Source organism: Melozone crissalis, unplaced genomic scaffold, assembly GCF_028551555.1.
Source record: "Melozone crissalis strain CALT ecotype California unplaced genomic scaffold, PUWL_Pcris_2 ptg000132l_1, whole genome shotgun sequence".
NCBI classification, from domain to species: domain Eukaryota; kingdom Metazoa; phylum Chordata; class Aves; order Passeriformes; family Passerellidae; genus Melozone; species Melozone crissalis.
This window is the reverse complement of record NW_026535905.1, coordinates 6,185,391-6,200,299: the sequence shown is the minus strand read 5'-3', so window position 1 is coordinate 6,200,299 and position 14,909 is coordinate 6,185,391. Positions and strand designations below refer to the sequence as shown.

The 14,909-nt window shown below is 60.6% G+C and overlaps 2 protein-coding genes across 2 annotated transcripts; both read left to right on the top strand.

Moving 5' to 3' along the window:
* Positions 1 to 2,324: 2,324 nt before the first annotated feature.
* On the top strand, positions 2,325 to 2,984 carry LOC128948529 (N-acetyltransferase 8-like). Its single transcript, XM_054293280.1, has one exon. It carries the CDS (start codon positions 2,325 to 2,327, stop codon positions 2,982 to 2,984), a length of 660 nt encoding a protein of 219 aa, XP_054149255.1.
* A 9,014-nt stretch (positions 2,985 to 11,998) lies between these two features.
* On the top strand, positions 11,999 to 13,943 carry LOC128948511 (N-acetyltransferase 8-like). Its single transcript, XM_054293258.1, has 2 exons — positions 11,999 to 12,370; positions 13,270 to 13,943. The coding sequence occupies exon 2, from the start codon at positions 13,278 to 13,280 to the stop codon at positions 13,935 to 13,937; it is 660 nt and encodes a 219-aa protein (XP_054149233.1). The 5' UTR covers positions 11,999 to 12,370; positions 13,270 to 13,277; the 3' UTR covers positions 13,938 to 13,943.
* Positions 13,944 to 14,909: the final 966 nt, after the last annotated feature.

Here is a 14,909-nt window from a genome sequence, read left to right as displayed (position 1 = left end):
CCCCCGTGCCCTGCGCTCCCCCAAATCCCCCTCCCCGTGACCCCACAACCTTCCGGGATCTCTTCACGGCATCATCGGCAGGGGCAGCAGCGCTTCCCGCTCGGCGCCTGCGCTCGCCGCGCACCGGAGCCTCCGCCGGCCTCGGCACGGCCCAAACCGGGGGTGTCCCCCCCGACCCCGTGCTGCCACCGGACCCCCCACCCTGAGCGGCGCAGAACGATGGGCTGAACGCACCCGGCAGCTCGCAGGCACAGGCCGGGCCGGGGGTGCGCCAAACAAAGACCCCCACCCAAAACAAACATCCCCTGGGGGTGCTCAGGGGGTCACCGAGCCCCCCTCGGGCCGTGAGGGACCCCCGGTGTCAGGGTCCATCCTAGTGGACAGATGAGCTGATGGTTCGTAGGAATGATCTCAGAGTGCAAAACACCAACACGGTACAAGGGCTTTTGCAGTGATGATCAAAAAAATGCAGTTTTTTTGAAATAACTACAGCAAAAATGCGATGGAGGGATTAAGGGAGAGAAAAAGAGAGAGAAAGAGAGAGAGAGAGAGAGAGGATATCGCTACCAACGCAGAGATGGAGTCCTTTGGTGCAGTCCAGCCGAGGGTCCGCCCGCTACGCTGGGGAGATCTCAAAGGCTCTGGCTAACTCAGAGGGTTTTATTGCTGAAAATTGCGAGGGGGGGGAACAGATACAATAGGGAACAGATGTAACAGATAGTGCATGTTCTCAGCAGTAAATGAGCTTGATGGATGTAACAGGTAGTCTGTGTTCTCAGCAGTAAATGAGAGCCATTGTTTTCTTGGTTCAGTGGTCACAACCTGCAGGCAAACATCTCGCTTCGGTCAGCTTGCCTGCCCCACACACCTCCCCCGGGCTGGGGGTTTCAGTCCCAGTCCTTGGAAGGAGCAGAGGGGCCTGTTAGGAGTTTCATGTCTCAGTCCTTGATGGAGAATCTTCTCACATCTCCGTCTGTCTGTCACGGTGGTTGTAAAACAGGTGAGGGTCTCCTGTGGGAGACCACCTGGAACTCAGGAGAAGTCCAGCCAGGCCGAGAGCTGGGACAGCTTCCAGAACTGCTGTTGTTGCAAACGGGGCACGGTGCCCTCTTCTTAGCATACAGCAAACACACTTGTGTAAACAATAGCTCAACACTGAGCTTTCAGCTCTCAGGGCCCGTGGTGTGTGACTTTTCTCCTTCAGAGCCAGATATAGACGGGGGGGTCTTCTCTTCAGTGGTCTCCCAAGGACGATCGTGAGGCAGATGAGGGAAAATTCTGACAGACTCTCACACCCGGTTGTCCCCGAGGAGCCGCCGGTGCCGGTGTGAGGAGCGGCAGCGCCGGGAGCAGCAGGTGGGGGGGGCGGCCCAGAGGGATTTTGGGGGGGGGGTGAGGTTGGGTCCGGGCACCCCCCGAGAGAAAGGTTTGGGGCACTTTGGGGACCCCTTGATGTGCCCTGCACGGGTCTGACCCCCAGACCCGTGCAGGGGCTGTGTCCGTGTCCCCCTTCTGTCCCTCCTGTCCCCTCGTGCCCCTCCTGTCCCCTCCTGCCCCTCCTGTCCCCTCCTGTCCCTGCTGTGTCCGTGCCTCCTCCTGTCCCCGTGCCTCCCCAGGCCCTTTGCCCCTTTGCCCCTTTGCCCCTTTGCCCCTTTGCCCTGTCCCGGGCACAGCTCGGTGCCCACGCCCTGCCCACTTTGCCCAGGCCGGGTTGTGCCGCGGCTCCCGGTGAGTGCTGGGCTCCCGGGGAGGGGAGCGGCACCCCCAGATCCTGCAGCTCTTCCTCTGTGCCCCACAGTGCTCGTGGTGCCCACCCGGGTGTGCCAGGTAAAGCCTCTGCCCAGCTGGGGTGAGGGATGAACCCCTGAGAGCCCAGCAAGGGAGGGGAAGGGCCACCCCCACACTATTTCCCCTTTGTTTTTGGGGTACCCCCAGGTGGGAGCGGCACTGGCACTGCCCTGACCGCCGTGTGCCACGCCAGGGATGGGTCTGGGGGCACACCGAGGGTCCCTGTGAAGGTTGGCACTGCCCTGAACCCTTGTGCCATGCCAGGGATGGGTCTGGGGGCACACCAAGGGCCCCTGTGAAGGTTGGCGCTGCCCTGACCCCTTGTGCCACCCCAGGGATGAGTCTAGGGGTCCCCCATCCATGGCGCTGCCCTGACCCCTTGTGCCACTCCAGGGATGGCTCTCAGGACACTATGTCTGTCTCTGTGAGGGTGGGCACCGCCCTCACCCCTCTGTACCGCCCCAAGATCCATCTCCCCCTGCCCACCCCCCCTATATCACCCCCTAACCCCTCTCCGTGCCCCCGCAGGTGCCCCCATGGCGTCGTTCCGCATCCGGCAGTACCAGGATCAGGACTTTGAGGCCGTGCGGGCGCTGTTTGCCCGCGGCATCATGGAGCACGCCCCGGCCGGCTTCCGTCATGCTCTGCGGGCGGCGCGGGTGCGCCTGGCACTGCTGGCCGTGTTCGTGGCGGCGCGGGCGGCCGCGGGCTCCTGGGTGCTGGGGCTGGGCGCGGTGGCGCTGGCGCTGGTGCTGCTCTGGGTGCTGGCTCGCGCGGTCTGCGCCGACTACGTGCGCGAGGCGCTGGGCACCGACCTGTGCGACGTGCCCGGCACGTACCTGCGCCCGCCCGACTGCCGCTTCTGGGTGGTTGAGGAGGCCGGCACCGTGGCGGCCATGGTGGCGGCGGTGCCCGCCGGCCGCGGCGAGCTGGAGCTCAAGAGGATGTCGGTGAGCCGGGAGCACCGGGGCCACGGGCTGGCGCGGGCGCTGTGCCGGGAGGTGCTGGCGTTCGCCCGTGCCCGCGGGTACGGCGCCGTGGTGCTCAGCACCTCCATGGTGCAGGTAGCGGCGCAGCGGCTCTACGAGGGGCAGGGCTTCCGCAAGGTGGGCACCTCGTACCCCTCGCTGCTGTGCACCTCGCTGAACTTTCAGATGCTTTACTACCGCTGTGACCTGGGTGGTGGAAATAAGTAGGGCCTGGGTGGCATGGCACCCCAAACCTGGCACTGCTCTGGCCCTGGCGTGGCACCGTGAGCCCGGGACATGAGGAGTTGCCGTGGCACTGCCGTGGCACCCGAACCCTGGCACTGTCGCTGCCCATGAACCCTGGCACCGCACTGGCACCCCAAACCCAGACCTGGGACACCACCCCAGCACTCCGACCACAATCCTGGCACAGCAGCACCAGCACCTCCATCCCAGGACACAGAGCACCACCGTGGCACCCCAACGTGGCACTGCCTTGGCACCGTGACGCCGGGACGTGTGGCGCCACCTTGGCAGCGTGACACCAGGACGTGCGTCACCACCCTGGCACTCCAGCTCCGGGACTCCACCACAGCACACTACCCCTGGCACATGAAGCAGCACCATGGCACCCCTGATCCCCACCCCGGCAAAGGGGGCACCTCCGTGGCCCTTCCTGGGTTTCCAGCTGCAGGAAATAAAGAGAGACCTGTGGGAACAGTGTTTGTGACAAGGGACATCTTGGGGCATGGGGACATCCCCTGGGGGTGAGGAACAGCCTGGGGGACAGTTAACACCCTGAGGGAGGAGGGATCCCTTGAGGGACATGTGGGTGAAACAGGGGACATCTTGGGCGACACCTTTGGGGATAAGAGCCCTATCGAGGAACTGGGGACACACTGGGGGACAAGGGAGATTTTGGAAGATAAGGGAAACCTTTGGGGACAGGCGACACTTGAGGGACCAGGCCTGTGCCCTCACCCAAGATGGCGGCGGTTCCCCATTCTCGTTGCCCTCACCCAAGATGGCGGCGGTTCCTCTTTCTCGTTGCCCTCACTCAAAATGGCGGCAGTTCCCTTTGTTGCTGCACTCACCCAAGATGGTGGCGGTTCCCCTTTCTCCCTGCCCTCACTCAAAATGGCGGCGGTTCCCCATTCATCTGCCCGTGCCCTCACCCGAGATGGCGGCGGTTCCCCGTTTACTTGCCCGTGCCCTCACCCAAGATGGCGGCGCCTGGCCCTGCGTCATGGCGCGACGCGCGGGGCGTGGCGCGCTGAGGGAAGCGCCGGGACCGCCGGGTCCCGATCCCGGTCTCGGTCCCGGTTCCCCTCGGCCCATCCCGGTTCCCCCATCCCGGCCGCGCCATGGATTGTTACACGGCTAACTGGAACCCGCTGGGCGAGGAGACCTTCTACCGGTGAGGGGCGGTGAGGGCGGCACTGGTCTGAGGGTGCTCGGGGCTCCCGGGGCTGCTCGGGGGGTGTTTTGTGGAGAAAAGAAGAAACCTCATAACTTTATAAAAGTTGTAAAGCCCGGTATGTTTATTTACGGCGCACGTCGTACGCATGCAGAGGAAATCCTCCTCAAAAGGCATGCGTACCCCTGAGGATTTCAGGTCTCCTTTTATCCCCCTTCCAAATGCATATGCATACAGTTTCACAATAGGTTCATACATATTCATTCCGCGTGACATTTATCGCCAGTTCTTCTTTATCAAAGGAATTCCTAGGTCGGCGGCAAATTGACCTTGTGGTCGTTTCTGGTTTTTTTTCTCTGTCACCTCACTGTCTCTGGTATGCAGTTTTTCCTTCAGCTTTGGCCTCACAGACTTTTCACCTCTCCTAGACACTTCACCTAATTCAGAATGGATCTCTACTCTGTCTCAGGGACACTCCATGAGCTCAGGTGTCACACCACGGCAGTGAGCAGGGACACTCTGAGATAGTGGCAGTGAGCAGGGACACTGAGCTCAGGTGGCACGTGGCAGGGAGTAGGGACACTGGGCACAGGTGGCACACAGTGGCTGGCAGTGAGTAGGGACATGGAGCTCAAGGGGGCACATGGCAGTGAGTGGGGACACTTCATGAGCTCAAGTGGCACACTGTTGGGAATTTAGCTGACTAGAGACTGGAAAAGTACAAGACCGTGACTAATGTCCTGCACCTGCAAGATGGTGTGTCCTTGGGCCTAGCTGAGTATGATAAAAAAACGGACAGCGCGACGTGAGAAGTAGAGAACATAGGCCCAAAGGAATGAGGAAGGGTTAATGGTATAGTTTAACCAGTAGATTGCTTGGCTGACAGAATATTCATAAGCTTATTATTTGCTGTATAAGTGTTTGATGCTTTCTTCAATAAACTGGACCTGTGATGAACCATCTGGTGTCCTGGTCCCCTTCCTTCGACCTATGGTGACCCCGAACGTTGACCCCCTCGTCTCGCACTAAAAGAAAAAGGGGGAGGACGTGCCACGGTCGAGGAAGCTGGAGCTGGGTCCTGTTTGCAGCCGGGACGGTGCCGGAATTTTGAAACACCCTCGGGGTTCACATCGGTGACTCAAGCCATTACGTGCTGCCGGAGCCTGGAAAGCTGCAAGAGCGCGCTCACGAATAGGTATGGATAGGCAAGCAGCATATGATTTATCCGTCGCGTATTTAGAAAGGCGAGGAGTAAAGGGGATAGATTTAAAAAAGGAGCTACCAGGGTTGTTAGCCTACGGATACGCTACAGAAGTTTTCCTTAACCCTCATACGGTCCATGAACTCTCGGAATGGAGAAAATTTGGGGATATACTATGGGAAGCGGTGTTAGAAGATGATAAGACAGCAAAGAAACCGAGCAAGCCATGGCGGGTGGCGTGCAACACACTGCTTCAGCATGTCTCTGAGCGCAAGGCAGCAGCCGCGGCTCGGGGCGCCTGCGGGGCTGTGCCGCTCCGGACTCGGCATGGGCGCTGCGCCACGGGGAGCAGCCGCGGCGAGCGGCCGCCTGAGATGCTGCGCTGCAGCGGGGGGAGCCGAGCCGCCGCGGGGGGAGCGACCCGCGCCGCCGCGGGGGCAGCGCTGGGTGCGGCGCACGCAGTGATTCCGCCTGCCGGCGAGTCTCACGAAACAAAGAGCCCAGCGCGGCGGGGTCGCCCGCTCCGACACAAGCGGCGCGGGACCAGAGCGCTTTTCCAGCGCCAGCGTTTCTCCCTCTGCCCTGCGGCCGCCAAAAAGCTTCAGTTTGAGACCTAACAGCCGTAATAAATGTGACTCTTGTCAACAAAAGATCCCTACTGCAATTAAGAAACCAGTGATAATAAACAAGCGACACCAAGGAGCATTACTGTCAAGACGTTCCTCGCCTAAGTTAAAAGGACTTTTTGTTCTTCCTGGCAGAGACTGAAAGACAAATCAGCGTACTGAATGCGTGGGTCAAATTTCGGCCGATTTGGCTTAGCATCCGTTATGCTGTCTTAAAATCACCTGTATTATCATAGACTTTAAATATCAGAAGCCCAAATAACTCAGTCAGTGGAACATCAGACTCTGAAATTATATTTTGAAAAATTTAAAAATGTGAAAGATGTGTTAAAGTGATTGTATAAGTAAGATGTAATAAGTAAGTTATAGTAAATGCTATATTCTATTTTTATAGTAAGTTTTATCTGTTGCTAAGTAGTTTAAGTTAAATTATCTATTAAGTGCCATTAAATGTTAAATACTGATAAGTTTAAGTTTTGTTAAGTTTATCTCCTGTTAGGTTTAAGTGCTGTTCAGTTTAATTTCTGTTAAGTTTAAGTGTTATTAAGTAAAGTTAGATTCTGTTAAGTTTAAATTATATTAGGTTTATGTAGAATTTAAAGTCAGTTAAGTTCTGTTATAGTTAAGTTCTGTTAAATTTAAGTGATTTTACATGTAAGTTCTGTTGATTTAAAAATCTGTTAAGGTTAACAAAACTTAAGGTTAAGTTTTGTTAAGGTTAAGGTTTGTTAAACTTAAGTTCTGCTAAGTTAAAGTTCTGTTGAGTTTAATTTTTGTTAAGTTTAAGTAAAAATAAGTTTAAGTGATGTTAAGTTCTGTTAAGTTTAAATATTTTATGTATTTTAAGTCTAAGTGCTATTAAGTTTAAGTGATATTAGATAGATTTATACTTTTATGATAGGCGTTTATTTTATAACTTGTGTGCAAAGTGTTGTTGTGAACATCAGAGAAACTTTAGTTAAAAAGGGACGATCAGAGGCATTTGTGAGTAAAGCCGTTCCTGTTTGAAGTATATCGGCTGTTTGAGAATAGAAAGCAAACTTACCAGACAATCAACGCAGATAAAACCTGCGCACATTTTATTCCTTTAGCTTGTTTTTGTAGGTTGCATTAGCACACCTGAGTTTTGTTTGAGCCTTGTAGCACATGGAATCCTTTTTGTATCTGTCGTATAGCATATCCTATAAATAGTGATAGCCTTTTTGGTTTGTCTCGCTGGCTTAGATCCCTTGTAAGAGAGAAACCTTGCTAGCTGAGAATACTGTTTGTAATATAATAGTTGTTAGAATTCCCTATTTTTGTGTTGCAAAGAGTGTGACACAGTTAGCCCACAGAACATTGCTTTTTCCAAAAAAAAATAAAAACAGGGGAAATGTTGGGAATTTAGCTGACTAGAGACTGGAAAAGTACAAAGCCGTGGATAATTCCAAGTCCTGCACCTGCAAGATAGCGTGTCCTTGGGCCTAGCTGAGTATGATAAAGAAATAGACAGCGAGACTTGAGAAGTAGAGAATGTAGGCCCAAAGGAATGAGGAAGAGTTGATGGTATAGTTTAACCAATAGATTGCTTGGCTTACAGAATATTCATAAGCTTATTACTTGCTGTATAAGTGTTTGATGCTTTCTTCAATAAACTGGACCTGTGATGAACCATCTGGTGTCCTGGTCCCCTTCCTTTGAAACCAAACCACCCAAACCCATGGAGAAGAAGGTGATGAAGGACAGGACCAACCTCTGCCCCAAAACTTCTATTTTGCTTTAGAGATATTATTATATTTTAAACCTTTAAATTGCAAGGTTTCCACCCTGTGATATTACACATTTCTAATCCAGCTGCACATTCATAATTTTAGTTCTATTATTTAATTTTGGAAGCTTTCTCTATGCCCTCAGGTTAAATGCAGTGTTCTCCTGGGGGTCAGTGCTGCCAGCACAGAAAGTCTGAAACTCTCAGTATCCAGGGAATTTCTGGAATTTTCCTGTCACTCCGGGATTTTTCTGTCCCTTTGTCCCCTGCTGCCACCCTCGCTGTGCCCCCAGGCATGAACGACTTCAGCTACCTGCACACCAACTGCTTCGAGATCACCGTGGAGCTCTCCTGCGACAAATTCCCGCACGCCTCGGAGCTGCCCGCCGAGTGGGAGAACAACCGCGAGTCGCTGCTGCTCTTCATGGAGCAGGTGGGGCACGGGCTGGCACCGGGTGGCACCGGGGGTGGCACCACCCGGGGCTTGGGGACACAGCTCGAGGTCTGTCTGTGCGGAGGGGATGGAGTGGGATGGGAATGGGGGGGAATGGGGGGGAATGGGGTGCTGGGATGGGGGGGCAGTGGGGGAAGGGTGGGGGATTTGGGGGGGTTTGGGACATGGGGACACTGGAGGGGTCTAGGGGTGCTGGGACCATGGGGACACTGGGGAAGGGGGATTCAGGATGGGGGATCTGGTGGGATTTGGGACATGGGGACACTGAGGGGATCCAGGTGGTTCTGGGATCGTGGGGACACTCTGGGAGTCCAGAGTGGGGGTTTGGGGGGTTTTGGGACATGGGGACACTGAGGGGGTCTGGGGTCCTGGGACCAGGGGGATCCTGGGGAAGGAGGGTCCGGGATGGGGGATTTGAGGGATTTGGGGCATGGGGACATTGAGGGGATCTGAGGGTGCTGGGACAAGGGGGACACTGGGGGATCCAGGATGGAGGATTTTGGGGGTTTTGGGACATGGGGACACTGAGGGGGTCTGGGGGTGCTGAGACCATGGGAATATGGGGAAGTGGGGTACAGGATGGGGGATTTGGGGGGTTTGGGGTATGGGGACACTGGGGGGATCCAGGTGGTTCTGGGATCATGGGGACACTGGGGAGGGGTCTCGAGTGGGGGGTCTGGGGTTGCTGGGGCAATGGGGACACTGGGTGGAATCTGGGGACAATGGGGACTCTGGGTGGGATTTGGGGACACTGGGTGGGATGTGGGGACAATGGATGGGATTTGGAGAAAATGGGGACACTGGCTGGGATGTGGGGGTATCTGGGACAATGGGGACACTGGGTGGGATCTGGGGACAATGGGGACACTGGGTGGGGTCTGGAGGGAGCTGGGACAATGGGGACACTGTGTCATGGGCAGGGCAGGGCCAGGGAACCCCCAGGGGTCTCTGAAAGGCTTTGGGGATGGAGGTGACACGCTGGGGACATTGCAGGGTGGCCATGGGCACGGCAGGGTGGGGGCTCAGCGGGATGGCAGCGGGACGTGGCTGTCCCCAAACGCTGAGGTGGCACCGGGAGCGGGGGACACACCCGTGCCACCTGTGCCACGCCCTGCAGGTGCACCGGGGGATCAAGGGCGTGGTCCGGGACAGTGACACCGAGCTGGGCATCCCCAACGCCATCATCTCTGTGGATGGCATCAACCACGACGTCCGCACGGGTACCGGGACACCGGGACAGGGAGGGGCGGGGTGTGGGGGGACACCGGTACCGGGACACCGGGACACGGAGGGGCGGGGTTTGGGGGGACACCGGTACCGGGACACCGGGACACGGAGGGGCGGGGTTTGGGGCGGGAACGGGATCGGGATCCGGCTGGGAATGAGGGTGGGATAAGGACAGGGACGGGATGGGAACGGGATGGGGATGAGGATGGGAATGGGGACGGGGACAGGGAAAGGAATGAGATGGGATTTGGGATTGGGAATTGCAGATGGGGATGGAAATAGGATGGGGACAGGAATGGGATGGGGCTGGGGACAGGGATGGAAGGGGAGTGGGATTGGGGATTGCAGATGGCAAAGGAAGCAGGATTAGGTTGGGAATGGGGATGGGATCGGGACAGGGATGGGAATTCGAGATGGGACAAGAACGGGACTGGGGCTGGCGACAAGGACAGGAACGGGGCTGGGGCTGGGAATTAGGGATGGAGATGGGACAGGAACGGGGCTGGTTCTGGGGACAAGGACAGGAACAGGACTGGGGCTGGGGACAAGGACAGGAACAAGACTGGGGACTTGGACAGGGTGGGGACAGCAGTGTGACCCCACCCCCGCAGCCTCGGACGGGGACTACTGGCGGCTGCTGAACCCGGGCGAGTACGAGGTGACGGCGCGGGCCGAGGGCTACGAGGCGGCCACGCAGCCGTGCCGGGTCTACTTCGAGAACGTTCCCACCCCGTGCAGCTTCCGCCTGGCGCGGGCGCGGGGCCGCCACCGGCCCGGGAGGCCCCGGCCGGGCCCGGACCCGGCGCTGCGGCTGCAGCGGCTGCGGCTCCGCCGCCTGCGCGCCCACGGCCGCGGGCAGTGAGCGGGGCGGCCCCGGGGCCGCGGGATCGGCCGGGGGGCGCGGGGGGACGGGCGGGACGGATCCAGTAAAGTTTGGGTGCGCTGCGGCTGCGAGTGTGCGGGGCTGGAGCGGCGGAGGGACCGGGAATGGGAACGGGATCGGGAATGGGAGTGAGAAGGGGACCGGAAATGGGAATGGGACAGGGAATGGGAATGTGAATGGGAATAGGAATCGGGAACGAGACCGGGAACGGGAATAGGAAAGGGAACGGAAATGAGAACGGCTACGGGAAAGGGAATGGGAGTGGGAATGGGAATGGAACGGGAAAGGGAAGGGGACCGGGAATAGGACCGGGAACGGGAATGAGACCGGGAACGGGACCAGGACAGGGAATAGGAGCGGGACCGGGGCTCGTTTCTGTCCCGGACCCTGCCGTGGGAACTCGGCCAGGCCACGCCCCTCGCAGGCCACGCCCATTCCCTGGCCCTTCAGTCGCTCCGCCGCTGTTAAGCCCCGCCCATTCGGTGCTGACCAATAGAAATTCCGCTCCGAGCCGCGCCCCTCATAAGAACACCCCATTACCGTGGTATATTCTCCATAAGCCACGCCCAGGAAACCACGCCCCTTTCCTTTTGTCGGTGCTCCACACGCCCCCGCCCCCTTCTCCCATTGGATCACTTGGCCCCGCCCCGATGACCTCGTGAGCCCTTGTCCCGCCCCTCCCCTCATCTCTGGGAGCCTATTGGCTGCTGCCGGCGGCGGGGGCCAATGGCATGCGAGATTGATGGGCGGCGCGGAGGGGGCGGGGCTGGGGGGACACGGAGGGGGTCCCTGGGCAGCGGGGACAATGCGGACCTGCAGCGGGAGGTGTCCCCACAGTGCTGGGGCTGCTCTGGGGGCTGCAGGGACCTGGGGGGGTCTGCGGAGCTCTGGGGACCCTGGGGACAATGTCCGGCAGGGCTGTGACACTGGGGGGGTCTGCAGGGTGGGGGTCCGGGGGTGTCCTGGCTGTGGGGTTCGGGAAGTGCCGGACCATGGGTGCACTGGGAGGGTCCGGGGGTCCTGGGGGGCACTGGGGGGTGTTGGGGCTTTGGGGACACCGAGAGAGGGTCGGGGGTGGGGTCTGGGTGACCATGGGGTCATGGTGGGCGATCGGGCACCGCCATCAGAGCCAGCACCCCCTGAGCCCCCAGGAGATGGGGGGCACCAGCGTGGGGCACCCCGAGTCCCATGGAAAGCCGAGGGGGCACTGGAGGGTTGTAGGGTGCAAAAAAGGGGTTGGGGTGACCCCCCCTTAATCCCCCTGCGGTCCTGCAGGGTGGGGGGCTGTGCCCTGCTGGGCCCTGGTGCCACCGTGTCCCCCTCCCCAAATGCGGGGCTGTCCCCAGCGCTGGGCTGAGCCGTTCATGGGGGTCCCCAACACCGCCGGGACCCCCATGACACCCACGGGGAGCTCCAGCTCGGGGCTGGGGGGGCGAGCATCACCACGGGGACCCCCCAAGCCCTCTGGGGTGACCCTGGGCAGGGCTGGGGTGTCCCCACAGTTGGGACACCAACTCTGCGAGGGGCTGCACCCCCACCCCGCTCCCCCATCGCTGCCCCACCGCCGCGATTTGGGGGTGACAGGGGTCCCGTGCAGTGTCCCCCCGCCACTCCCCGGGCCCCCCGTGCCCTGCGCTCCCCCAAATCCCCCTCCCCGTGACCCCACAACCTTCCGGGATCTCTTCACGGCATCATCGGCAGGGGCAGCAGCGCTTCCCGCTCGGCGCCTGCGCTCGCCGCGCACCGGAGCCTCCGCCGGCCTCGGCACGGCCCAAACCGGGGGTGTCCCCCCCCGACCCCGTGCTGCCACCGGAGCCCCCCAAATCCTGCCGGACCCCCCACCCTGAGCGGCGCAGAACGATGGGCTGAACGCACCCGGCAGCTCGCAGGCACAGGCCGGGCCGGGGGTGCGCCAAACAAAGACCCCCCACCCAAAACAAACATCCCCTGGGGGTGCTCAGGGGGTCACCGAGCCCCCCTCGGGCCGTGAGGGACCCCCCGGTTGTCCCCGAGGAGCCGCCGGTGCCGGTGTGAGGAGCGGCAGCGCCGGGAGCAGCAGGTGGGGGGGGCGGCCGGGAGCGATTTTGGGGGGGAGGTTGGAGCCGGGCACCCCCCGAGAGAAAGGTTTGGGGCACTTCGGGGACCCCCTTGATGTGCCCTGCATGGGTCTGACCCCCCAAACCCTCCGGGGGGCTGTGCCCGTGTCCCCTTTCTGTCCCTTCCTGTCCCCTCCTGTCCCCGTGTCCCCGTGCCTCCCCCGGGCCCTTTGCCCATTTGTCCTGTCCCGGGCACAGCTCGGGGCCCACGCCCTGCCCACCTTTGCCCGGGGCGGGTCGTGCCGCGGCTCCCGGTGAGTACCGGGGTTCCGGGGAGGGGGGCGGCACCCCCAGATCCTGCAGCTCTTCCTCTGTGCCCCCCCCACGCTTTTACCCCTTGTTTTTGGGGTACCCTTGGTGGGAGCGGCACTGGCACTGCCCTGACCCCCATGTGCCATGCCAGGGATGAGTCTGGGGATACCCCAGGGGTCACTGTGAAGGTTGGCACTGCCGTGACCCCTTGTGCCATGCCAGGGATGGGTCTGGGGGCACACCAAGGGTCCCTGTGAGGGTGGGCACTGCCCTGGCCCCTTGTGCCATCCCAAGGATGTGTTTGGGGATATCCTGGGGGCCCCTGTGAGGGGGGGCACTGCCCTGACCCATTGTGCCATCCCAAGGATGGGTGTGGGGGCACACCGAGGGTCCCTGTGAAAGTGGGCGCTGCTGTGACCCCTTGTGCCATGGCCAGTGGTGGGTCTGGGGGTCCTCCATCCATGGCACTGCCCTGATCCCCCTGTGCCACACCAGGGACAAGTATCAGGTCACTCTGTCTGTCCCTGACCCCTCTGTACCGCCCCAAGATCCATCTCCCCCTGCCCACCCCCCCTATATCACCCCCTAACCCCTCTCCGTGCCCCCGCAGGTGCCCCCATGGCGTCGTTCCGCATCCGGCAGTACCAGGATCAGGACTTTGAGGCCGTGCGGGCGCTGTTTGCCCGCGGCATCCTGGAGCACGCCCCGGCCGGCTTCCGGCACATTCTGCGGGCGGCGCGGGTGCGCCTGGCACTGCTGGCCGTGTTCGTGGCGGCGCGGGCGGCCGCGGGCTCCTGGGTGCTGGGGCTGGGCGCGGTGGCGCTGGCGCTGGTGCTGCTCTGGGTGCTGGTGCGCTCGCTCAGCGCCGACTACGTGCGCGAGGCGCTGGGTACCGACCTGTGCGACGTGCCCGGCACGTACCTGCGCCCGCTCGACTGCCGCTTCTGGGTGGTTGAGGAGGCCGGCACCGTGGCGGCCATGGTGGCGGCGGTGCCCGCCGGCCGCGGCGAGCTGGAGCTCAAGAGGATGTCGGTGAGCCGGGAGCACCGGGGCCGCGGGCTGGCGCGGGCGCTGTGCCGGGAGGTGCTGGCGTTCGCCCGTGCCCGCGGGTACGGTGCCGTGGTGCTCAGCACCTCCATGGTGCAGGTGGCGGCGCAGCGGCTCTACGAGGGGCAGGGCTTCCGCAAGGTGGGCACCTCGTACCCCTCGCTGCTGGGCACCTTGCTGAACTTTCAGATCTTTCACTACCGCTGTGACCTGGGCGATGGAAATAAGTAGGGCCTGGGTGGCATGGCACCCCAAACCTGGCACTGCTCTGGCCCTGGCGTGGCACCGTGAGCCCGGGACATGAGGAGTTGCCGTGGCACTGCCGTGGCACCCGAACCCTGGCACTGTCGCTGCCCATGAACCCTGGCACCGCTCTGGCACCCCAAACCCAGACCTGGGACACCACCCCAGCACTCCGACCACAATCCTGGCACAGCAGCACCAGCACCTCCATCCCAGGACACAGAGCACCACCGTGGCACCCCAACGTGGCACTGCCTTGGCACCGTGACACTGGGATATGTGGCACCACCCTGGCACTCCAGCTCCGGGACTCCACCACAGCACTCCACCCCTGGCACATGAAGCACCACCATGGCACCCCTGATCCCCACCCCGGCAAAGGGGGCACTTCTGTGGCCCTTCCTGGGTTTCCAGCAGCAGGAAATAAAGAGAGACCTGTGCGAACAGTGTGTGTGACAAGGGACATCTTGGGGCATGGGGACATCCCCTGGGGGTGAGGAACAGCCTGGGGGACAGTTAACACCCTGAGGGAGGAGGGATCCCTTGAGGGACATGTGGGTGGAACAGGGGACATCTTGGGCGACACCTCTGGGGATAAGAGGCCTCCTAAGGAACAAGGGACACACTGGGAGACAACGGAGATTTTGGGGGAGAGGGGAAACCTTTGGAGACAGGCGACACTTGAGGGACCAGGCCTGTGCCCTCACCCAAGATGGCGGCGGTTCCCTTTTCCCACAGCCCTCACTCAAAATGGCGGCAGTTCCCCTTTGTCGCTGCACTCACCCAAGATGGCGGCAGTTCCCCTTTCTCGCTGCCCTCACTCAAAATGGCGGCGGTTCCCTATTCACTTGCCCGTGCCCTCACCCGAGATGGCGGCGGTTCCCCGTTTACTTGCCCGTGCCCTCACCCAAGATGGCGGCGCCTGGCCCTGCGTCACGGCGCGACGCGCGGGGCGTGGCG